Below are 25618 nucleotides of genomic sequence, written 5' to 3'. Positions count from 1 at the left end.
TATATTACAACATACACAATGAGGAGTGTTATAATGGTGGAAAATTTCTATATTTTATCATAAAACCTTTATAAGAATATGCAGTTAAATATTATATAACAAAGCTTTATGAAGATTAACTCCAAAATATAAGTATTACTCTATGCATAAGTGTAAATGAGGTAGCCCATGGAGCCAAATTTGTTGGAATAGAACTGTTAACATGTGATGTTTTGTATATCGACTCTCCACGTCAAGATTAAATGTTGAACTCTACTGTGTATGTAATTGCAGACAATGTTTATTCTGACTTACTGAAATCATGTTTGCATAAATTATAATTGGCTGAGCGTTACTTACTACTCGAGTACCTTGAAATATTTAATTAATTTTTGTTCAATTATGTATTCTTTTGACGTTAAAAGCAATAAACTCCTTGATATATGCATTTATGAAATTCCATAGTTTATTTATGAAGCAATGAGTCTTCCATGATTGATAAAGCAATAGCTTGTTGGTTAAGCATTTATGCAGAGTTTTAATTTGATACGCACAAAACATATTTCGAAGATAGTTATTCCATCTGTCCTGTTTATACATTACATATTGGAGGGTTTAAAATTGGTTGCTATTATTATAATTAATGACTATTTATTATTTTTATTTTAACGTGTTTAGGACAGCGCCACGCAGCCTCTACCCGCGTGGGCGCGCGCAGCTATGAGACAGGTAAGAAACATCTCTCCAATCTCCACAGGTTACCTGCGGTTAGTGTTCTTTGGTTAGTCATGTTACACGCTGTGCTCAATAATTAACACTGATATAGATTTGTGTTCGTCTTTATGACATTCCAGATAAAAATGTTCTAGAATCGTGAATCATGGTAGGTTTAAATCAAAATAATTTACTCCTAAAAAAAGATCTAGCAAAGGATATTCATTTAAATTATGGACTGCTCTAAAAATGGAGTGAACTTACATGCTTGTTTCTTAGGTATGTATTGTGGAAAATAATATAATATCTATGATTCTACTGTACGACAACTACTAACACATGTTCTATAAATCCCAGTACGTAGGAACTAGTTATACTTTGATTATTCAAAGTTATAGACCGAACGAAATGGGACGTAGATTTTTTGTAAAAGTTAGGTCAAATTAGATATTAGTTATAGTAACGAATGACCATAATATAAAACATATATTTATATACAGTACCGCAGAATGGACTACTAACATTGGAGGCGATAATCTAGGATAAACCTTCTCTTGGTTCAGAAAAGAACTCAGGTTTCGCGGTCTAAGGGCAGCACATACGTATATGTGATAACTCTTTCGTTGCGTTATACACGGTCCTTCTATTATCCTTTCATTGTTCTATTTTATGTGAATAGTGGAATTTACTGGTATATTATTCTAATAATGTTTAATATTATACAAGTGTGAAAAATCTTGTAAATGGTGAAACAATATATTTTTGTTTTGCAAATAAATATTTACTATTTTATGAAATTCTAAGACAGAATGTCAAATTTTTATGTAGATTCATTGTAAGTTTAAATGCCTAAAATCATTTACACTTTTAACCATGGAATGTATTTTTAGGAAGTTCTAGACCAAGAGAAAGCATTAAGGGGATTTCCTTTGGTAAGCTATTATCAATAATTTTTATTCGTATAAATAGTACTTTTAAACATAAACCATCCTTCATCTTTTCATTCGAAAGTGTTGTATAAATCAATCTAAACGTGAATAATTTACAGCTAGATTATATTGATATTCTACAAATAGGTGTGATATGTTTGTGTTGGAAGTTCAGTAGTCAGGGATTAAAAAGGCATTTGAAAATGTTAACCAGCAAAATGGAAACTATTCTATTCACCTTGTATTACACGTGCATGTTGTGGTTTAGTTACAGCAATGAAACTTTATGCATCACTGTGTGTTCTAAAAATTTACTTTTTGAGGCCATTGGTGATGGTTTATCTCACAAGGGATATCTGGTTGGCCCATGACGCCAGTTGGTCAAAAATCGTAAATTGTAATGACGGCTAAGATTTTGTATCAATTTAAAGGTATATATTTTACAAAAATCAACTGCTGCGAATCTGATCTCGAAAGTTATGTGAATTCTATTAACCATACATACAGATCCTTATAGTAGTAAATAAAAACACGTTAATGAAATGTCGAAATACTACTTCTAAAACACTTATTTCTGTAAACTCATGGTGACTTTAGAGGCGTGTCCTTACGAGTCCCGAGTCGTTTCCCCAAATCTAAACAAGTTAAACCTACCCTTGCTCAATTTAATCCCTTGAACATAGAATCGATCATTCTCAGTTCAGATGAGTGCATTCAATTAATTCAAATCATAAACCTAAAAATAATTAAATTGAAAAATATTCACAGATTCAGTTTCCAAAAAGCAACTATGTACATCGGCTTCTAAATTCAGTCAAAATCATGTAGAGATGAACATGAAAGCTAATAAGAAATACGATAGAAACCATCCTGACTGCCTGGAGTTAACAGAAATGAGGTTAAGAAATATACAGAGAGTCATCCAGGAGAAATATCCTGAAAGGCTGTGGATGTTGGTGGCTGTGGAAAAGGTAATTTTCAGTGATACATGTACTGAAAATCACCCTTTGTTCACAGGGTTCAGGCAATTACGTCTTATGTAACCTTCCGGCTTGGGGTTATGGAGCAGCTATTCTAAATAAAAAGTCGGAAGGATATTTAGAAGTCCACAGAAAGCCGTACAAATAATTTAAAATTGGATTTAAAAAATTCTTGTAAAGAGTTCTTGCAGGGATCTTAGATAGCTAATTTTGTCCTGCCTCTGTATCCCTGTAAAGTCATTTTCAAGTGTGGCTTGGTCGAAGGCAAGAATGTTCACCAATACGGCACAAGATGCGGATATGATTGCGTGTACAGCAACACAGAACACCAAATTGGAAAGTTTACTGTCCGAGGTTGATGTCAAGCTGATCAATAGACTCCCAGAGGAAATAAAACAATTAAATGGCCCAAACAATTCAATGTTCGGCTAAAACATCTTGATGTCTAGGGTGTTCTACTCTGTTGACGAGTTTATGATGAGCCGCTGGGATGCAATTAAGAACTATTAACTAATATGATCAATCCTCTGGTTCTGATATAAAGTCTATCAAGAACGGCTGCAAGAGTAAATGCCATTTGATTGAATGAAAGAAATCGTGTCGGCATCATTGGAAGTTATTTGTAATATTTTATGCGATGACTTATGATAACAATGTTTTTCAGTAGGCAATTTTTACTTTGCAGGAGATAATTTGTTGATATATGTATATTTGTATAAATATTTGTATTTGTATATATAAAAGATAGTATTATATTTGGTGCTGTAAGTACAATTATCATCTACTTTACGTCACAGTTTGCACTTATCGATCAAAAACTAATTAAAAAATATTAAAAACATAAATAAATTAGCTTCTATTTATATTAGCTCTAAGAATCTATTTTGTAAGCTAACTTCAACTATTTACACCAACGAACAACTTATTAAATACTCTTTTACGTTCATAAATCGGAAGACGTAATCAACAATTTAAAATTTAGGAATTTTCTAAATGCCAAAAGTGAGAATAAAAGAAGTTGTAGAACAACTAGTTCAAGTTACTAACCACATTTTTGATACTTCTCACCCAAATTTAAAGTTTGTGTTTCAGTTAACAATCTATGATTAAAATCAGCAACATTGGATACACAAAATATTTCATTACTACTTGAAATAATAATAGGCCAGCGGTTTATTTCTAAATATCGTTTGGTACAATACAGTCTCTGATCCCTGGCATATTATCCTATACACTTGGTGCAGTATACAAATCCTATCAATGTTCATTAAAATTATCAGTATTCTATCATTAATTACCTTCTATATGTATTCCGTACCACAAAGTTAAAAAAATCCAAATTTTCGTTTGTTACGCAATACACAATTTTGATCAATAATAATATATTGTTTGTTGTTATTAAGTTAATAGTAAAGTTAAAATAATAATATTTTGAAAAGACTCAATTTGAAATTTTGTGACCTATAGTAAAAGATTTTATTGTCATTACTGATTGGAATACATTACTATCCTCAAAGGCTAGATATTTTTCGATTTAGTACGAGGCATCTTGGATACATTGTACCAGAAGCAAAAGTTGTTTTTGGTTTTTGTGGTAGGGAATTATCAATGAAAGCTTATTATAACTTCGTTTTGCTTTTTACAATTTGGTTGCATTCTCATATATATATATATATTCTCATGGACTTGTGGTTTTAATTGAAATTTTAAATTTCCTCCAAACCAATTAAATATAACCGATTTTTGCCACTTGAGAGCTTTTGATTGTTTCACTATGGCATAAAGTTTATTTTAAACCTTGAAATTTTCTAAAGTGGAAAAAAGCTATAATTCTTTCAAAGAATTCTCAAATTTAAGGCCTCCTTGTGTTTAAAGTTCATAATCCAATTAGGTTAGAAGAAATTTCACATGCTATCGTTGAGTCAGTAAATAATAATAGCTATAGTTTTATTTAAAAAAAAATTAAATTTATGTTTAAATATGTAGATATAAATATCTTTTTCATGTATTGCTGAAATACGAGTATATCTTCCTAATATAATCATATAGATAATATATTGATTTTCAGTGCAATGAAGATGGCTTCAATAGAACTTTTTCGATGGACCAATCAGATGAGTCCTATGGTCTGGACGACTCATGTCCTGAAGAAATATTTGCGGGTGTAAGTCTAGAGTTGATATGTTTGAATCACTGGCTTAATATTATATATTATTAGTATAATTTAATATCTTACTTTACATCATTACTATAAAATCTATAACAAAGAATAATGCTTAGTTGTCTCAGTTTAAAATAACTGATTTATTTTTCTAGGATGTAACAATTCCTCTAATTCTTCTAATGCATTTTATTTTTATTATAAATTGTTTGGTAATGTGTTTTGTACAAGAAAAGTTTTACTTTGTTAAATTATATTAATTACTGAGATAAAACTATCTCCATATGTTTTTTGAAGTCTCGAGGATTGTTTCACTCATATTAAATTGCCTTTTTCGTGAATACTTCTAATAATTTCAGAAATAATTTTTATTTATTTTAATTAATTTCTAATAAGTTTTTCTTGTCGTAAGCGTATAAAAACTTACTTTTGGGTTTTAAAATTTAACAATAAATATGCCATAATGTATAGTTGTTAAAATTAATGTAATAATATTTATGTTTTATGTAAGTGATTGTTTGGATCTCCCCTTCAAGCTGCAACCTAGAATTTAAGACATAGCCTACATTTTTTATCATCACTTATTATGTTTTAATTAACTTTGCTACAGTGTTTTATTTATATCATGGTATTATATAGGAATGCCGATGACCGAGCGGTCTAACACGCACTTCTTATCAGTACCATCGACCTTGTACTGTATCGACTCTTCCCCTTATTCTGTTTGATAACATCCTCGCACAGGCCAGTAGCCCATGAGGACGGGCAGAATAAGGTTTAAAAGGGGATCGGCTTCTCCTTTATTAAAAAAATATATGAATTATTCCCATTGAAATGTTGTATTAAATATAAAATTGAACTCAACTCCCGCATTTATACAGGCTTAGTGCTGTGATTTAATGATGCGCTGGGTAAAATATTAAAAGTGTTACCTGATGTGTACCAACAATAATACTGAAATATTTAAGAAAATATATTTTTTGAAATAGTGAAATGAGGAAGTTGCAGAATGATAAGTGGCCACTATGACATTCTTGTCATCAATCAAATCAAATCAAAGTCAAATCAAATCAAATCAAATCAATCAATCAAATCAAAGTCATTGATTTTCTTAGCTGCGTAAAAATAACATACCAAAATGACGAAACGAATTACGTTACAACGTAAGTTCATAGCCATCGTAATTGCGTCTATTACTAAATTACAACACAAATGATTAGACATTATTCCAATTAGTTTTAAGAAATATTGTTTTAGTACATAAGCAAACAAGTAGTTTTAATAATTAATTATAATAAGGATGTTGTTTTTATTCGATAGTTTATGTATGGACAATAATTAAATTCCCATATTCGATTGAGTTGGTGACCTCTTATTATACAGCCAATCAGTCTAGATTGTATAAATAACGATTTTCTTGCTCTAGATAAATTAATTACAAATTAATGAGACAACACTCATAACTTATGATTAATGCATCACGAGATTGAGCTAAATTATGTACAGTTCTAGTATGTAACGAGTAAATCATTAAAATGAGTTTTATTTGACTTTCGTATTATTGACTGAATATATTATCCTAGCCTCTGACTTGTAAACAGACATATTCGCTATCATACAATTTACAAATATCAATTTGTTATACAAGTTGTGGAAACAATAAATCTATATAAACTACTTGCAAGTAATGGCCACACGGTGTGAATAACATCTGTTTTGCAGACCTGTAACATCTGATGAGTGAATGACGAAATTGAGTTTTATTTACCACACCTCATAAGATCTTACAAACGAATTATAACATTGAGATTTTATAGCACGTTTGTTCATCTGTGACATAAGTGTCAATACTTAGCTGTAAGGACCAGTATTTTACGTGGCCATTTATTAAGTGTTTTGTAGGCTAATTAAACGAATTATAAATTTTGTGTAGGACAATGTCTTTACATTAACTATGGAATATCGCTTTCAAAGAAACATGTTATACAATGACTTGAAATAATAACTGTGTGTCTCGTGTAAATTTCTTTAAATATAATTGACTGCTGATATATTTACACACTGTACACAATTATTACTAGCAGAATAATATTTAATGATGTTACAGGCGTTTCCTGCACGTGAACGTACTCCTGTCGGCGGGTCTTGTCCTCTTGCCGGGGGCCCTTCACGCGCACGTGCCAGATCCTCTTCTCCTTACGGTGGGTCTTGTCCACCTGGTATGGCACCTCCAAGGGTAAGTGAATATATGTACGCCTGAAGATAATTTTCACACACACACACACATATATATATATATATTATATATATATTATATATATGTATATATATATATATATTGTATATATATATATATATATATATATATATATATATATATATATATTGATATCCTCATTATTAGAAATTCGCTAAAAATTAAACGACGAAATAACGATAAAAACTACTACTAAATCTGTCGAACAATGTTCAAGCCTATAACTTAACAGTAGGTATTGGAAAAAAATATTTGAGATGTTGCAACGTTCATTGATAATTATTTGAATTTGGAGTGTTGTCTTCATATTTGATATTACTGTATAAGTTTTGCTGTAAACCTCGAATCTAAAGCCATCTAGATTGATTGTGAGTAGTTTCGTTGTTTCTGAGTTATTTTGATTTGAAAGAAGTGAAATCTTACCATTTTAAATTGTATGTAAAATATTTAAAAATCATTGTTTTACAAAAAGCCCGGTACATTAAAAAATGTATATGTAGATTTATTCCAATACTAAATTCTCCAATTAGTTAAAATATTTTTCGTTAATTAAAATTGGTACAGCAAATATTACTTAATTAATGAATCAAAAACTGTATTAGTTCGCCAGGTCCAACCTGAATGGAATATAACAATACTGGATATGTTTTAATCTAAATTATTGTAATTGTTTTAATGATTTGCCAGACAGCATTTTTGAGCCTTTATTTGGGCTTCTATAGAATTGTATATCAACATTTAGATTTGGGAAACTATATTAGTTGGTTGCATGCTTTGACTCTCTCAATTATGTATATGTACCAGAACATGTTACATAACAGACTGTGCTCAAGTATTTCTCGATATGTCAAACAGATAGAAAGACAGTCAGGCAATAAAACACAAAATAAATTTTTAAGCCCCAGTTAGATTTCAATTTGTCATTTAGTCAGCCTACTGTGTGACATGTTTTAATGACGTTCAGTCAAATCTTGTACAGCAGATAGACATGCACTTTCATAATATTTACTCTTGTTTATGTAAAGGTTTCGTGAACAATATAAAATATAAGAATTAAATATTTCTCGATATATTCTTTGGATAGTGAAATATTGTAAGCTTGGATAGGCTCCACTATATCACCATAATCACATGACGTTGACTGTGTAGAAATGACTTCACATGCAAAAGTTCATGCCCAGAGGGCAGAAAAACAGGAATATAGACAGATAGATATACAAAAAAGGTATCTTGCCAGAACCCTTAATGATAACTAATCAAAGTATTCAGAATTTTAAGTTTATAGGTCAATTATTACTTATTACCTTAGTTTTAGGCTTTGGTAACACTCAGCCAAATATTAGTTGGTTAATTGTGTATGCGACCGTATTAATCAACTGGGCCTATTTAGATGTATGTCTAAATTTAATTTCCCCGTCCCCCTACATTTATACAGGCCTAGTGCTGTGATTTAGTGTTCAACTGGCTAAGATCCACCTGACGTGTACCACCAACAATACTGAAATATTTATGTAATAATGAAATGGCATCACAAATAACAGTTATTACAGTGATTATTTAACTTAAAATATTATATATTAATATAACGCTCGAAAAAATAATAGTTTCAAAGTATTTAAATCAAATGGAAAAAGAAAATGTACCTTAATTTGTATTGAAATGTTTATAAATTACAACAAATTAAAATTTATTGTAAACAATGACAACTAAGATAACATTGATTTCCTTAATTCTACAAAAATCAATTCGTTATTCTAGTCGTATAAATAACAAATGAATGAGACAAGACTAAGTTTTAGATGTATTTTCCAGCCTCAGTATCTGATGAGTGAATTACGAAAATTAATTTTATTTCACTTACAATGAGTTTAAATGTCTAAGATGAAGTTTGTATTAGCTATTCTTGGTCAATACGTCGAAAAATTTAACAACAAATATTAATAACGTTCTATTTTATGAGGTTTTTCAATAGGAAGGCTTATCATACATATCACAAATGTACTATGGATATTGATTCGTTTTTCTAAACGTATGAGTAGCAAATCTATAAGATAAGACTTCTTACTGACCTCTAACATATATTGAGTGAATGAGCTTTTTCGCTTACAATACGTGTGATGTTATAGGGAAGATCTCCTGTCGCGGGCCCTTCAGGACTCCGCCCTAGAGTCTTCACTCCACCCGGAAGGCCTAGAGCAGATCGCCCCCATCAATGTCGTGTAAGTTAATACAGTACTAAAAGTAATTTTGAGTATTTAAAATTTGTCGAAGGTGCATGGATTATGATTACGTAATATAGTTAAATCTGGATTTTCTATGTCACATGTTTCGCAACTTTATTTATAATTTGCAAAACTTAAATTGAATGGCGCTTATTCAGATTACTGGTTTTCCTCTTTAAAGTTCTTGAAGAGGCATGAAAAAACAAAGAATCAGAAAAGGGAGGCGAGAAGTGATGGAGGACTGAAGGAATGTCAAAAATGAAGGCATTCGTCTGTATACCTTGTTCCCACCTCCACTTTGAACTAAAGCGTTGATATTAACTTCTATTAAACATCTACTTAATTTTCCATTCATCCTTCATATCTTCTATATTGTGTTGTTGTTTCATCAGTTTACGATATGTAACTGAAAAGTTCTTACTAAATCCTTCATAACCTTGTAAACGTCGCTTAAAATTTCTTTTAAACTTCCTTTGAGCACACACAATCTGCTTTTCTTCGAATTAAATTTACTTACAGCCAAAACTTCCCTTTAGGCATTTCATAAATTTTCACAATTCGCATATACATGCTCTGCCACTTTTGATACTTAAAATTATGTATGTAATTTTTTGATATATGTAATACCTTTTTTCTTTGATACAGTGTTTCTCTTCTTCTCATTATATTGCCCTACTCTGAGCCCATAACTACTATATAAATAGCATAGCTTCTTCTTTAAAACTAATATTCTTTCTTCTTCTCATTTTTTTACTATTACCTAGGTTCTTGGACATTCCATTCCAGCATAGGTCCTATTGCTCTCATAACAATCGACCATCGTTTGCCACAGCTATCGCTGTTACACCTTTCTCAAATTGTGGCCGTAAGTACCATCAAATAAAGAATTTCAGAGCGAAGCTCCCAAGCACCTACTTGGTGGCTGGCATCATTTGGCCTGTATTGCGTTTTAAAGTATTAATGAACATATAATCCTACTGCAAAATTCTCTTTACTTTTACTCACTTGACGAACATGTCATGTAGTGCATCCACTGTTTCTACAATGTGAATAAATCCATAGTATCAATTGTTCAGCCTTTCTTTCTGTATTTAGTCTACGAGCACTTCTTTATTCATTAAACCATCAAATTCTCCTTTATTTTCCCAATAACCTACAAAAATTGTGACTGTCCCATTGATACCTCTTTACTAAAACTAAGATCAGGTTTTTTTACAGTTGAAGTGTATATTCCGTCCTCTTTTTGGCTTTTTATTTCTTCTCTTCTCCTTTCTTATTTCCTATCTTGATCTTATCCCTCATTAGGTGGTAAATTCTCTTTCCATATTCTTGGTATCGTTTCCTCCATTACTCTGGCTATCAGCTCTTAAAACTATATTGCACGCCATTTTGCATCTTTATTTTCCCATTGTAGGACACACAGGCCTTCCATTAATATCATATCGAAATTCTCACAATCTTCATCCATTAAATTTTAAGTTCCTTTTTAAAATGTTTTTGTATTATTTGTATTATTAAAGTTTCATGCTGTGTTAAAATTAATCAATAGATTGTTATTTAAGGCTAACTCAAACTACTTACATTTCTTGTTACATCACTTGCAGTTATTGTAACGTTGATGTTTGGCGAAACTCCAAACATTGCGTTGATTCTTCTTAAACATGGTTAACCTCCTCTATTATTTTGATGCTTGCAGCTTCCATTAAAAATTACATTCTCAAATTGATTCCTTTTTTGTTAGTCACATGACTCAATCTCATAACTGTACGTTTTACTATAATATCTCAACAACAGGATCGCTTAAAAGGTTTTGCGTTATAGGTGTCTTGTTCAATGTTCAATTTGAACTGTAGTCTGGGAAATTATATTATGGTTGAGGCATGTTATTGTACATGTCTTTGGTTTTCTTAACCTGCTGTTAAAATGATATATCATAATGCTAAGGAAGCCCACCAGTTTAGAGTACTCAAGTGAAAACATTTACATCTTTACAATGCATTAAATGTTTTGAATAAGGCGCAAACTGGCGCAATCAACAGAAAGTATTAACATTGGTCAAGTGTCAGTAAATGTGGATTATGACACGTAAATATTTAACGTTTAGTTTCGAATAAAAACTATTCTTGATGGTTTTCCAGATCTTTTCTTCATATACTTATTTACGGATTTCAATGAATATTAGAAATAGCCGAATTGATCAAGTTGTTCTCTTAATTAACCTTTAATACAACATTTTGAGATTTATTGTTGTAATTATAAAATTAATAGTAATGGTAATTTTTAGGATATGGAAAAAAGATAAATAAATTTAATAATGTTATATTTATAATAAGTTAATGAGGTAGTTGTTAGTTAATATATAAAATAATGGTAAGAAATCAACTGGACATACACTAGCAATATCTTCCTAGAAATTAAGATTAGAATAAAATTATATGAAACTTTTTTATAGCAACAACGAATTAATTATTAAACACACAGTATTTTGAGTAAAGGCTAAATGGAGTGTAAAAGAATGCTTCATTTAAAAATTAATATAAAATAAAATTGAGAAATTAAAATAATATAGATTATAATTAATTAAACTTTTCTCTGATTTTTTAACAGAGACTAGATGATGGCAGTGATTTTTCGGTAAGTACGAGTAATTTATGTTACTAAATAGCAAGCTTATTTCTTAAATAGTGTTTTGTTTTATATATAGTTTATAGATTTAATTATATCTTTTATTTCTTCAACAAAAATTATGTTCCTACACCAGGTGATGGTGTACTGTTTGACATATATGAAATTTATAATGCGGTATAATCATTCATAATTATATAACATGAGTTGCGTCGAATGTAAATTTAAATTTAATTGAATAATTTTACAAAAAAACGAATATTTTTTTGTATTTATGTCTAACAGCAATATAACCATATTATACTTAAACATGTAAAAACACGAGAAAATTTAAAGATTTTCGAGTAGTGGAGTAACATAATTCATAATAATGAGACCAATTTAATGTATACAATATTTTGTTATCAAACAGGGGTGCGGGGATTTGAATTCGACGCTTGGAACCTTGTCGAGCGGTAACGGGTCGGTACGTACTTATTGTTGATTGAGATATCTAAGTAAGTATTCTAAGTTTAAAATATCTAAGTTCTTTGTCCAACAGTGATTTATATGTTTAATGTAAGTCAGGGTAATATATTTATATATGTAAATATGTATATTTGCATTTATTATTAATATAATTAGGTGTAGAAATTGTTGTTTGTATAAATAAATTTAGCGATTATTGTACGTAACAAAATACAGTGCCTACAATATACTAGTTATTCTTCAATGAACTTTCGATTCCTAAAAGTATAGAGTAAAATATTCTTAAACAATTTTCTAATTCAAACAATAGGATTTAAAAAGTAATTATTGATAATTTTATTGTTATTACTGTTAAATGATATAATACCTCATGGACTTCTGCTTTTATTGAAAAGTTTGTTAACTGTCTTCATAACCAATTAAAAAGTGTATATTTTTGCTACTTAACACGTATAGATTGATTTAGTATAGTATCGTTGAGTAGGAGAGCTGGACATTTTAAATTTTTAACATTGAAACATTAAAATTATTTAAAGAGGAAAGAGAAAGCATTCATTCCTTCAAAAACTCTCAGTTTGAGGCCTCCTTGAGTATTTCTGCAATCTGTGGCTAATACGTTTTATTCTATGGTCATTTAGATTTGAACTTATTATTGTCTCCATCTAGATTGATTGTGAATAGTTTCTTTGTTTCTGAGTTATTTTTATTTAAAAGAAGTGAAATCTTGTTATTTTAAATTGTATGAACAATATTCACAAATATGTGTTTTACCTGCCCAGTACATTTAAAAATGTATGTGTAGATTTATTCCAATACTAAATTCTCCAGTACAGCACATATTATTTTATTAAAATAATAATTTGAAAATGGTTTACTAGGTCCAAGCTGAATTGAATTTCAAAATACTGAATATCTTTTATTTCAAATTATTGCAACTCTTATAATGATTTGCCAGAGAGCATTTTTATACATAATTTGGCTTTTATAAAATTGTATATTACTATTTAGATATAGGAAACTATATTAGTTGGTGGCATGCTTTGACTCTCTCAATTATGTATTATGTAATTATGTATATGGCTAAGTAACATAATTACTTACATACATTTTACATAACAGCCTGTGCTCGATGCCAAACAGATAGAAAGACTGTCAGGCAATAAAACACAAAATAAATTTTAAAGCCTCAGACACATTTCAGTTTGTCATTTCATTAGCCTACTGTGTGACATGTTTTAATGAAGTTCAGTCAAATCTCTTGTAAGGGGTTTTACAAGGATGCCATCAGGGATCTTAAATTGCTAACTTTATCCTGCCTGTATATCCTCGATACGGCACAAGAGGCAGATGTAATTCCGCGTACAGCAACACAGAAGAGCAAAATTGGAAAGTTTACTGCCCGAGGTTGGTGTCAAACTGATCAATAGACTCCCAGAGGAAATAAAACAATTGAATGACCCCAACAATTCCAATCTCGGCTAAGACACATCTTGGTGTCTAGGCTGTTCTACTCTGTTGACGAGTTTATAATGAGCCGCTGGGACGCAATTAAGAACTAGTAACTAATATGATCAATTCTCTTGTTCTGATATAAAGTGTATTAAAAACGGCTAACAGAAGTAAATACCATTTGATTGAATGAAAGAAATTGTGTCTGCATCAATGGCAGTTATTTGTAATATTTTATGCGATGACTTATGATAACAAAATCTTCCAGTAGGCAATTTTTACTTTGCACGAGATACTAATTTGTTGATTTCAAATGGTTTAAGGTATTTACTAAATTATTAATAAAAGTAATTTTCGAAACATCTAGTTACACTCAACTGCGTCCTAACCCACAATTACGTTTTCTTTTTTCTTTTGATTTTTCTAAGGAATCTGTAAGTACAGTATTGAATTTTGTGTATTTTTTTAACTGCGATTCCCTACAACTGCAACATCTTTAAAATCTTTATAACAATTACGTTTTACTCATACTTAGTTAAAAATCGAAAATGGTAATTTTATTTTTGGTTGGTATATTAAAATTAAAATGTCTGTCAGTTTAAGACCTTATTATCTTTTTAGACAGGATAAGTAACGTACTGTTATGTACAAAGTTGTCATTGTCTAAATTTGTATTAAAAACATATCTAAATTAACTATAAATGAAACAACCAGCGTTCTAGGCACAAGTTAAATAGAAAATGTAAATAGTAATATGTACTTCATTCTTTTACAATAAGTACATATTACATGAATATTATTTATTATCTGAATACAAAAATGAGGGTACATGTATGAATAGTGTGTGTTTGTATTAGTATTTGAGTAAAATCTGAAATTTAGTTTTAAACATTAAATATTTATATAAATTGCATTATCTTTGAATCTACCCAGTTAATTCTTTGTTATTTTCAAAGAAAACTGAAAGTTGTATGGCAATTTGCTGTATATATTAATGATGTTTATCAATAGTGATGTACAGGTATATTGAAAGATGCATAATGAAACACCAAAAGACACATGAAAATTAAGAGAAACCAAAATAATTTGCATTGATAATAGTTAATTCTCAATGATTCTAATAACTATTTATTTGATAGACTAAGTAAAGCTAATATATGAGATAAATTGTAAAGATGGATTAGTTGCAATAAAAAAATTAAATATTCTTGAGACTGTTTTGTCGTTTATAATACGTGTGATGTTATAGGTATGTCCTCCTGCCGCGGGCCCTCCAGAATACGTAAGAACTCCACCTGGGAGACCTAGACATGAGACATACAAGGCACGCCGTGTAAGCGAATGACAGCACTAAGTATAATCTAGCGTACTTTTGTGTTTAAGGTGTAATGATTCTGTTTAAATAATATAGTTTAATCTGGGAAAGAGGCTCTTGTCGATTACGTTTTGCCTCATTAAAGTTTTAGAAGAGGCATAGAAAAAGAAAAATACTGGAAAAGGATAGGAAATAATATAAGCGAGAAGAGAGGGAGGACTGGAGGAATGACGAAAGAGAAACATTCATATGTATAACTTGTTTCCACATAGACTCTTAGCTTAAGTGTTACACTTGACTTCTTTAGAACATCTACTTTTTCCGATGATTTTCCGTTTGTCCTTAATATCTTCTGCATCATATTATTGTTTCGTTATGTTACCACATGATTCTTTTTTTCTTCTTCATATCCCCATACTTTGTACATGACGTTAGTACATTATATTCAGAATCCATTAGTACATGCTCTACAACTTCCGCTTGTTTAAAATATGTACATCTTTCTTCTACCAAGATGAATCTTATCAGTTTGGCCTTAAAATTCTCAATAACATTGGCACACTAGGTCGTTTAAGGAGTTACTCACTTAACTCGTTTCACCCCCTCACACCAGGCACATATTGTAATATTTACCTTCCTATGATTCTCTTTTTTTATCTTTTTGCATCGACACAGTGTCTCTTCGTTTTATTATATTGCTCTACTCTTATCCCATAGCTGCTTCTTTATAATTCCATCTTTTATTCTTTCAACCTGTCACACCTGTCAAAAATTTTCACCTTTGCATAAAGCATAGCTTCTTCTTCATAAAATAATCTTCTTTCCTTCTCCCTATTCTGTTACCATTACGGAAGCTTTTGCCTATTTCCAATCGTAAAAAATTATTGATCTTTTAACTAGAAAAAAATATAAAAATAATAATTATAAATTTGTAAAAACAGTTTTGGATAATATTTATTACAGTAAAGTAATTTAAGAAACCAATTATTTCTAATAAAATCCTAATTGAAAATGACCATGGAATAAAACATGAGACATATGTATACCAATGACGAACACGAGTTTTAAACGCGAGGTAAGTTGAGTTAAACTATATTGACAGAGGATGATTACATGCTTTTAAAATTAACATTAAGTACAGGTTTTTGATATAATTAAATAAATTCTAACTTTGCTTTTCTTTAATTATTTTTACAGAGGCTATATGATGGCTTTGAGGGTTCGGTAAGTAAATCTGTTACTAAATATGAAGGTAATTTGATATGTATTTTATTGTTTTATGTACAGTTAATTTTATTGCTTGGCATATAAGTATGAAAATTATGATGGCAAACCAAGTGTTTAATGGTATTTGTACAATAATATACAGTTTAAATATTGGAAACTAAATTAATATCTTAACAATACATAACACATGAAATGAGTTGTCGTTGGATCTTTCCAGTTACATTTAATTCAGTTATTTTTTAAGTAAGTAGTAAATTCAATTTTTAATTTGTACTCATATCTGACAGTGGTACTATAATGGTGTCAAGAAATTTGAAAGAAAATAAACTATTTACATTAGAACTTTTTCATACTCTAGATTGATCAACCCAATTGAGGAGTTAAACAATAAAATGGGCCATCTCCTGTAAGAATGAATGTTAGCTGTAACACAATTTATAATCTTGAGACGGCTTTGTTGCACATAATGTCTTTTTATCAAACAGGAGTGCGAGGATTTGAATTCGCCGCTCGGAACCTGGTCAAGCGGCAACGGGTCGGTACGTACTTATTTTTGATTGAGATATATAAGGTTAGGCTTTTATTATACGTTAATAGGGTAGCTTTTAATTATTAACAGATATACGATATTTTTCCTGCGATTGTACGATCCAGGACTAAATACATTCATAATTGGTGACGTAGGTTTATTTAAGTCTTAGCATTTAAATCTATAGAGTATCCCAAAATTATAGCTTTAACATTAATTATAGTTTTCTATATTAAATTTGGTAGTACAGCGGAAGCTCTAAATCTATTTTGTAAGATACCTAAAACTATATATACTGTTGAACACTTTAAACAAATATTATTTCACGTAGTCTTTAGTAGACCCAATCAACCACTCAAAGTTTAAGAATCGTCTGAATGCCAAAAGGGCCCATTAACCAAGTTGTAGGACTTGTAAACTTATGGCAAATTTTATTAGCAGTTTGACTAACAAAGAATACCAGATTAAACCCAATATTAATGACAATTTCATTAATTTTATATACCAGTTAAGGCGACATACTTTTACCAAAGATTGTAATATTTGTTAAACCAATAATCACCTTAGTAAAACGTGTTACTAAACCCTTTTTTGATGCTGATCAAAATTCAGAAAACAAAAATAATGCCTACATATATATTGTAGTGCAAAAATAAAAATATCTGGACATTTTTATTTAATTAAATTAGTAGTTCTGAGCTCGTGACTACCCCTTCCACTGTACATAGTTGGGCCGAGGCCCACATGGAATCTGTCGGTTTGTACAAAATAGTGCAGGCCTTTGCTCTGTGATATCTGGAAATCATATTATCATATTTACTTGGTGCAGGATACAAATACTATCAACGTTCATTAAAATAATTAGTATTGTATCTATATATATATAAAAATGAATGTTTGTATGTTTGTCCTTTATGGAATCGTGAACTATTGGACCGATCATGATGAAAATTTGTACGTATATGTATTTTTCCACGGAGAAGGTTTATAAGCTATGCCCATCCCTTTCCCGATTCAGGATTCCGCCCCACTGGTTACAGAAATACCCATAAGAAATGCATTGCAGCAAACATATGTTAACGTCTTTTCAAATTTTTAATCAGCTGTTCTTTGTAAACATATATTACACTTATAGTTTTAAAGCATAGAGTAAGCTTAAGAGAAACGACAAATTTTGTTTAAACTGTTTTTGCAATCACTGTTAAACATAGACTTTACTATCCAGATAATACAATTCAAATTTGACGTAAAAATTCACCTTTAACTGCAATATTTATTTAATATAAACCATGCTCATGCTTGATCAGAAGAGTAATGCAGATATCATAATTACTATCTTACGTTGGCTACAAATATAAAGAATGTTATAAAATCAACCTTAGTTGTTTTTTTTGACAGAAGTATGGTTCTCAAAACTCCGTGTGTACATATTCTCTCGATCGAGACAACAAAGCAAGCTCAATCGTGGCATCGGAGATATAACTAATTTAATCTAAAATTTATTATAGTAAAAAAAAAAAAAATTTACTAAGTAATATAAGGACTTCGGTTCTTAAGATTTGCGTGCGAAGCCGTGGGTAACAGCTAGATAGAGGCAGGAATATGGTACATACCTTCATAATACGCCCAAGAGGCTCACGATGGAACGACTATCAATTTATCTCAGCAATGTTTAGAATGTGATAGAAAAAGAATAAGTGAATATAGTGTACTGTTTTCAACGGGAAATTGCGTGCGAAGCCGCGGGCAACTTTTGCAAAAAATTATTGAAATGCGCAGCAAAGCGCGCCGGGCCCGCTAGTCCCTAATAAATCATCTTCTTAGGTATTTTGTACGTATATGTTACAGAATTCCATTTTTGTTTTTGCTACGTGCACATACAAATATTTTTGATAAATGTTTTTATAAGTTTATAGTAATGTAAAAATAATGTTTAGATTTTTCATTTTGTGATTTATGATTAGAATTTGATAAATTTATTGTCATTACTGTTTCAAAAACATCTTAATTCTCGAAATGCTAGACATTTCTCGTTTTTGTACATGGCCCCTTGAGTATATTGTATTAGAAAAAACTGAATTTCTAAATGAAATTGATTTTGTGGTGGTGAATTATTAATATAATTGCATTAAAAATATGTTTTATACTTTTACAATCCAGCTACACCCTCAAATTATACAAATCCTAACAGACATCTGCTTTTATTGAAATGTTTGTTAAATTTGTTCTTAACTAATTAAAAAGTGTCTATTTTTGCTACCTAAAATGTATAGATTGATTTAGTATCGTATCATTGAGCAGGAGAGCTAGACAGACTTTTAAATTTAAACACATTTAATTTTAAAAATTCACAAATTTAAAGCCTCCTTGAGTATCTCTGCAATATGTGGCTAATACATTTTATTGAAAACGAATCTTAAGTTCAAGAATTAAGTTTATTATCTAATTATATTTAGTAATAAAGAATCAACGGTATCGTTAAATTATTGTATCAGTATTTTATGAGAGTTATTAAAGTTTATTAAAGTTGACGCATTCTTTGAAATTTAATGCTAAATTTAATGATATCTTCCTAATAGACTATGTTTTTATTTGACTGATTTTACAGTGCCGAGCAGATGAGACCTATATTTCGGATGACTCATGTCCTGCAGGAATAACAGAAGATATAAGTCTCGTGGATGATGTGTTTGATTCACCGGTAAGTTACTCGGTGATAAATATTATCATAATTTAATAGTTGCAAACCTTCCTGTTTATATTAGTTTATTAAGTTTTCTTAGTAATAAAAAAACTATTATCTATGCCTTAACCCATATGTGGTTATTTTCATGTATTTTTAAAAACATTTGTAATCGTGTTTCTATAACTAACGCTTTTCTTGTTAAATAATTGTAATTACCGAAATCAAACTATTCGTATTATTTTAAATAGGTATATTATTAATACGTATTTTAAATAATTTTATTTATCAATATACATGTGTATATTACAACATACACAATGAGGAGTGTTATAATGGTGGAAAAGTTCTATATTTTATCATAAAAACCTTCATAAGAATATGCAGTTAAATATTATATAACAAAGCTTTATGAAAATTAACTTCAAAATATAAGTGTAAATGAGGTAGCCCATGGAGCCAAATTAGTTGGAATAGAACTGTTAACATGTGATGTTTTGTATATTCGACTCTCCACGTCAAGATTAAATGTTGAACTCTACTGTGTATGTAATTGCAGACAATGTTTATTCTGACTTACTGAAATCATGTTTGCATAAATTATAATTGGCTGAGCGTTACTTACTACTCGAGTACCTTGAAATATTTAATTAATTTTTGTTCAATTATGTATTCTTTTGACGTTAAAAGCAATAAACTCCTTGATATATGCATTTATGAAATTCCATAGTTTATTTATGAAGCAATGAGTCTTCCATGATTGATAAAGCAATAGCTTGTTGGTTAAGCATTTATGCAGAGTTTTAATTTGATACGCACAAAACATATTTCGAAGATAGTTATTCTATCTGTCCTGTTTATACATTACATATTGGAGGGTTTAAAATTGGTTGCTATTATTATAATTAATGACAATTTATTATTTTCATTTTAATCTGTCTAGGACAGCGCCACGCAGCCTCTACCCGCGTGGGCGCGCGCAGCTATGAGACAGGTAAGAAACATCTCTCCAATCTCCACAGGTTACCTGCGGTTAGTGTTCTTTGGTTAGTCATTTTACACGCTGTGCTCAATAATTAACACTGATATAGATTTGTGTTCGTCTTTATGATATTCCAGATAAAAATGTTCTAGAAACTTGAATAATGGTAGGTTTAAATCAAAATAATTTACTCCTAAAAAAAGATCTAGGAAAGGATATTCATTTAAAATATGGACTGCTCTTAAAATGGAGTGAACTTACATGCTTGTTTCTTTGGTATGTATTGTGTAAAATTATATAATATCTATGATTCTATTGTACGACAACTACTAACACATGTTCTATAAATCCCAGTACGTAGGAACTAGTTATACTTTGATTATTCAAAGTTATAGACCGAACGAAATGGGACGTAGATTTTAAGTAAAAGTTAGGTCAAATTAGATATTAGTTATAGTAACGAATGACCATAATATAAAACATATATTTATATACAATACCGCAGAATGGACTACTAACATTGGAGGCGATAATCTAGGATAAACCTTCTCTTGGTTCAGAAAAGAACTCAGGTTTCGCGGTCTAAGGGCAGCACATACGTATATGTGATAACTCTTTCGTTGCGTTATACACGGTCCTTCTATTATCCTTTTATTGGTCTATTTTATGTGAATAGTGGAATTTACTGGTATTTTATTCTAATAATGTTTAATATTATACAAGTGTGAAAAATCTTGTAAATGGTGAAACAATATATTTTTGTTTTGCAAATAAATATTTACTATTTTATGAAATTCTAAGACAGAATGTCAAATTTTTATGTAGATTCATTGTAAGTTTAAATGCCTAAAATCATTTACACTTTTAACCATGGAATGTATTTTTAGGAAGTTCTAGACCAAGAGAAAGCATTAAGGGGATTTCCTTTGGTAAGCTATTATCAATAATTTTTATTCGTATAAATAGTACTTTTAAACATAAACCATTCTTCATCTTTTCATTCGAAAGTGTTGTATAAATCAATCTAAACGTGAATAATTTACAGCTAGATTATATTGATATTCTACAAATAGGTGTGATATGTTTGTGTTGGAAGTTCAGTAGTCAGGGATTAAAAAGGCATTTGAAAATGTTAACCAGCAAAATGGAAACTATTCTATTCACCTTGTATTACACGTGCATGTTGTGGTTTAGTTACAGCAATGAAACTTTATGCATCACCGTGTGTTCTAAAAATTTACTTTTTGAGGCCATTGGTGATGGTTTATCTCACAAGGGATATCTGGTTGGCCCATGACGCCAGTTGGTCAAAAATCGTAAATTGTAATGACGGCTAAGATTTTGTATCAATTTAAAGGTATATATTTTACAAAAATCAACTGCTGCGAATCTGATCTCGAAAGTTATGTGAATTCTATTAACCATACATACAGATCCTTATAGTAGTAAATAAAAACACGTTAATGAAATGTCGAAATACTACTTCTAAAACACTTATTTCTGTAAACTCATGGTGACTTTAGAGGCGTGTCCTTACGAGTCCCGAGTCGTTTCCCCAAATCTAAACAAGTTAAACCTACCCTTGCTCAATTTAATCCCTTGAACATAGAATCGAACATTCTCAGTTCAGATGAGTGCATTCAATTAATTCAAATCATAAACCTAAAAATAATTAAATTGAAAAATATTCACAGATTCAGTTTCCAAAAAGCAACTATGTACATCGGCTTCTAAATTCAGTCAAAATCATGTAGAGATGAACATGAAAGCTAATAAGAAATACGATAGAAACCATCCTGACTGCCTGGAGTTAACAGAAATGAGGTTAAGAAATATACAGAGAGTCATCCAGGAGAAATATCCTGAAAGGCTGTGGATGTTGGTGGCTGTGGAAAAGGTAATTTTCAGTGATACATGTACTGAAAATCACCCTTTGTTCACAGGGTTCAGGCAATTACGTCTTATGTAACCTTCCGGCTTGGGGTTATGGAGCAGCTATTCTAAATAAAAAGTCGGAAGGATATTTAGAAGTCCACAGAAAGCCGTACAAATAATTTAAAATTGGATTTAAAAAATTCTTGTAAAGAGTTCTTGCAGGGATCTTAGATAGCTAATTTTGTCCTGCCTCTGTATCCCTGTAAAGTCATTTTCAAGTGTGGCTTGGTCGAAGGCAAGAATGTTCACCAATACGGCACAAGATGCGGATATGATTGCGCGTACAGCAACACAGAACACCAAATTGGAAAGTTTACTGTCCGAGGTTGATGTCAAGCTGATCAATAGACTCCTAGAGGAAATAAAACAATTAAATGGCCCAAACAATTCAATGCACGGCTAAAACACATCTTGGTGTCTAGGGTGTTCTACTCTGTTGACGAGTTTATGATGAGCCGCTGGGATGCAATTAAGAACTATTAACTAATATGATCAATCCTCTGGTTCTGATATAAAGTCTATCAAGAACGGCTGCAAGAGTAAATGCCATTTGATTGAATGAAAGAAATCGTGTCAGCATCATTGGAAGTTATTTGTAATATTTTATGCGATGACTTATGATAACAATGTTTTTCAGTAGGCAATTTTTACTTTGCAGGAGATAATTTGTTGATATATGTATATTTGTATAAATATTTGTATTTGTATATATAAAAGATAGTATTATATTTGGTGCTGTAAGTACAATTATCATCTACTTTACGTCACAGTTTGCACTTATCGATCAAACACTAATTAAAAAATATTAAAAACATAAATAAATTAGCTTCTATTTATATTAGCTCTAAGAATCTATTTTGTAAGCTAACTTCAACTATTTACACCAACGAACAACTTATTAAATACTCTTTTACGTTCATAAATCGGAAGACGTAATCAACAATTTAAAATTTAGAAATCTTCTAAATGCCAAAAGTGAGAATAAAAGAAGTTGTAGAACAACTAGTTCAAGTTACTAACCACATTTTTGATACTTCTCACCCAAATTTAAAGTTTGTGTTTCAGTTAACAATCTATGATTAAAATCAGCAACATTGGATACACAAAATATTTCATTACTACTTGAAATAATAATAGGCCAGCGGTTTATTTCTAAATATCGTTTGGTACAATACAGTCTCTGATCCCTGGCATATTATCCTATACACTTGGTGCAGTATACAAATCCTATCAATGTTCATTAAAATTATCAGTATTCTATCATTAATTACCTTCTATATGTATTCCGTACCACAAAGTTAAAAAAATCCAAATTTTCGTTTGTTACGCAATACACATTTTGATCAATAATAATATATTGTTTGTTGTTATTAAGTTAATAGTAAAGTTAAAATAATAATATTTTGAAAAGACTCAATTTGAAATTTTGTGACCTATAGTAAAAGATTTTATTGTCATTACTGATTGGAATACATTACTATCCTCAAAGGCTAGATATTTTTCGATTTAGTACGAGGCATCTTGGATAGGCCTACATTGTACCAGAAACAAAAGTTGTTTTTGGTTTTTGTGGTAGGGAATTATCAATGAAAGCTTATTATAACTTCGTTTTGCTTTTTACAATTTGGTTGCATTCTCAAATTATATATATATTCTCATGGACTTGTGGTTTTAATTGAAATTTTAAATTTCCTCCAAACCAATTAAATATAACCGATTTTTGCCACTTGAGAGCTTTTGATTGTTTCACTATGGCATAAAGTTTATTTTAAACCTTGAAATTTTCTAAAGTGGAAAAAAAAGCTATAATTCTTTCAAAGAATTCTCAAATTTAAGGCCTCCTTGTGTTTAAAGTTCATAATCCAATTAGGTTAGAAGAAATTTCACATGCTATCGTTGAGTCAGTAAATAATAATAACTATAGTTTTATTAAAAAAAATTAAATTTATGTTTAAATATGTAGATATAAATATCTTTTTCATGTATTGCTGAAATACGAGTATATCTTCCTAATATAATCATATAGATAATATATTGATTTTCAGTGCAATGAAGATGGCTTCAATAGAACTTTTTCGATGGACCAATCAGATGAGTCCTATGGTCTGGACGACTCATGTCCTGAAGAAATATTTGCGGGTGTAAGTCTAGAGTTGATATGTTTGAATCACTGGCTTAATATTATATATTATTAGTATAATTTAATATCTTACTTTACATCATTACTATAAAATCTATAACAAAGAATAATGCTTAGTTGTCTCAGTTTAAAATAACTGATTTATTTTTCTAGGATGTAACAATTCCTCTAATTCTTCTAATGCATTTTATTTTTATTATAAAATTGTTTGGTAATGTGTTTTGTACAAGAAAAGTTTTACTTTGTTAAATTATATTAATTACTGAGATAAAACTATCTCCATATGTTTTTTGAAGTCTCAAAGATTGTTTCACTCATATTAAATTGCCTTTTTCGTGAATACTTCTAATATTATTTCAGAAATAATTTTTATTTATTTTAATTAATTTATAATAAGTTTTGCTTGACGTAAGCGTATAAAAACTTACTTTTGGGTTTTAAAATTTAACAATAAATATGCCATAATGTATAGTTGTTAAAATTAATGTAATAATATTTATGTTTTATGTAAGTGATTGTTTGGATCTCCCCTTCAAGCTGCAACCTAGAATTTAAGACATAGCCTACATTTTTTATCATCACTTATTATGTTTTAATTAACTTTGCTACAGTGTTTTATTTATATCATGGTATTATATAGGAATGCCGATGACCGAGCGGTCTAACACGCACTTCTTATCAGTACCATCGACCTTGTACTGTATCGACTCTTCCCCTTATTCTGTTTGATAACATCCTCGCACAGGCCAGTAGCCCATGAGGACGGGCAGAATAAGGTTTAAAAGGGGATCGGCTTCTCCTTTATTAAAAAAATATATGAATTATTCCCATTGAAATGTTGTATTAAATATAAAATTGAACTCAACTCCCGCATTTATACAGGCTTAGTGCTGTGATTTAATGATGCGCTGGGTAAAATATTAAAAGTGTTACCTGATGTGTACCAACAATAATACTGAAATATTTAAGAAAATATATTTTTTGAAATAGTGAAATGAGGAAGTTGCAGAATGATAAGTGGCC

The 25618-nt window shown here is 30.1% G+C and overlaps 1 protein-coding gene across 50 annotated transcripts in view; it reads left to right on the top strand.

Moving 5' to 3' along the window:
• LOC124362991 overlaps window positions 1-25618 on the top strand; it is a 217854-nt gene that overhangs the window by 108475 nt on the left and 83761 nt on the right. For 47 of the 50 annotated variants that reach the window (XM_046817976.1, XM_046818021.1, XM_046818001.1 and 44 more), the window contains 14 exons: window positions 658-708; window positions 1584-1625; window positions 4671-4766; window positions 6871-6999; window positions 9147-9239; window positions 11850-11876; window positions 12280-12333; window positions 15034-15117; window positions 16297-16323; window positions 16812-16865; window positions 19464-19556; window positions 20482-20532; window positions 21408-21449; window positions 24501-24596. In XM_046817976.1, the coding sequence (XP_046673932.1) occupies window positions 658-708; window positions 1584-1625; window positions 4671-4766; window positions 6871-6999; window positions 9147-9239; window positions 11850-11876; window positions 12280-12333; window positions 15034-15117; window positions 16297-16323; window positions 16812-16865; window positions 19464-19556; window positions 20482-20532; window positions 21408-21449; window positions 24501-24596 (939 nt within the window). The remainder of the gene's footprint in view (window positions 1-657; window positions 709-1583; window positions 1626-4670; window positions 4767-6870; window positions 7000-9146; window positions 9240-11849; window positions 11877-12279; window positions 12334-15033; window positions 15118-16296; window positions 16324-16811; window positions 16866-19463; window positions 19557-20481; window positions 20533-21407; window positions 21450-24500; window positions 24597-25618) is intronic. The other 3 variants (XM_046818028.1, XM_046818025.1, XM_046818026.1) reach the window with 2 other exon arrangements.

The sequence above is a fragment of the Homalodisca vitripennis genome, chromosome 5 (assembly GCF_021130785.1).
Source record: "Homalodisca vitripennis isolate AUS2020 chromosome 5, UT_GWSS_2.1, whole genome shotgun sequence".
In the NCBI taxonomy this organism is placed as follows: Eukaryota; Metazoa; Arthropoda; class Insecta; order Hemiptera; family Cicadellidae; genus Homalodisca; species Homalodisca vitripennis.
Note: the sequence above shows the minus strand (reverse complement) of the source record. Positions and strands in the feature narration are given on the sequence as shown.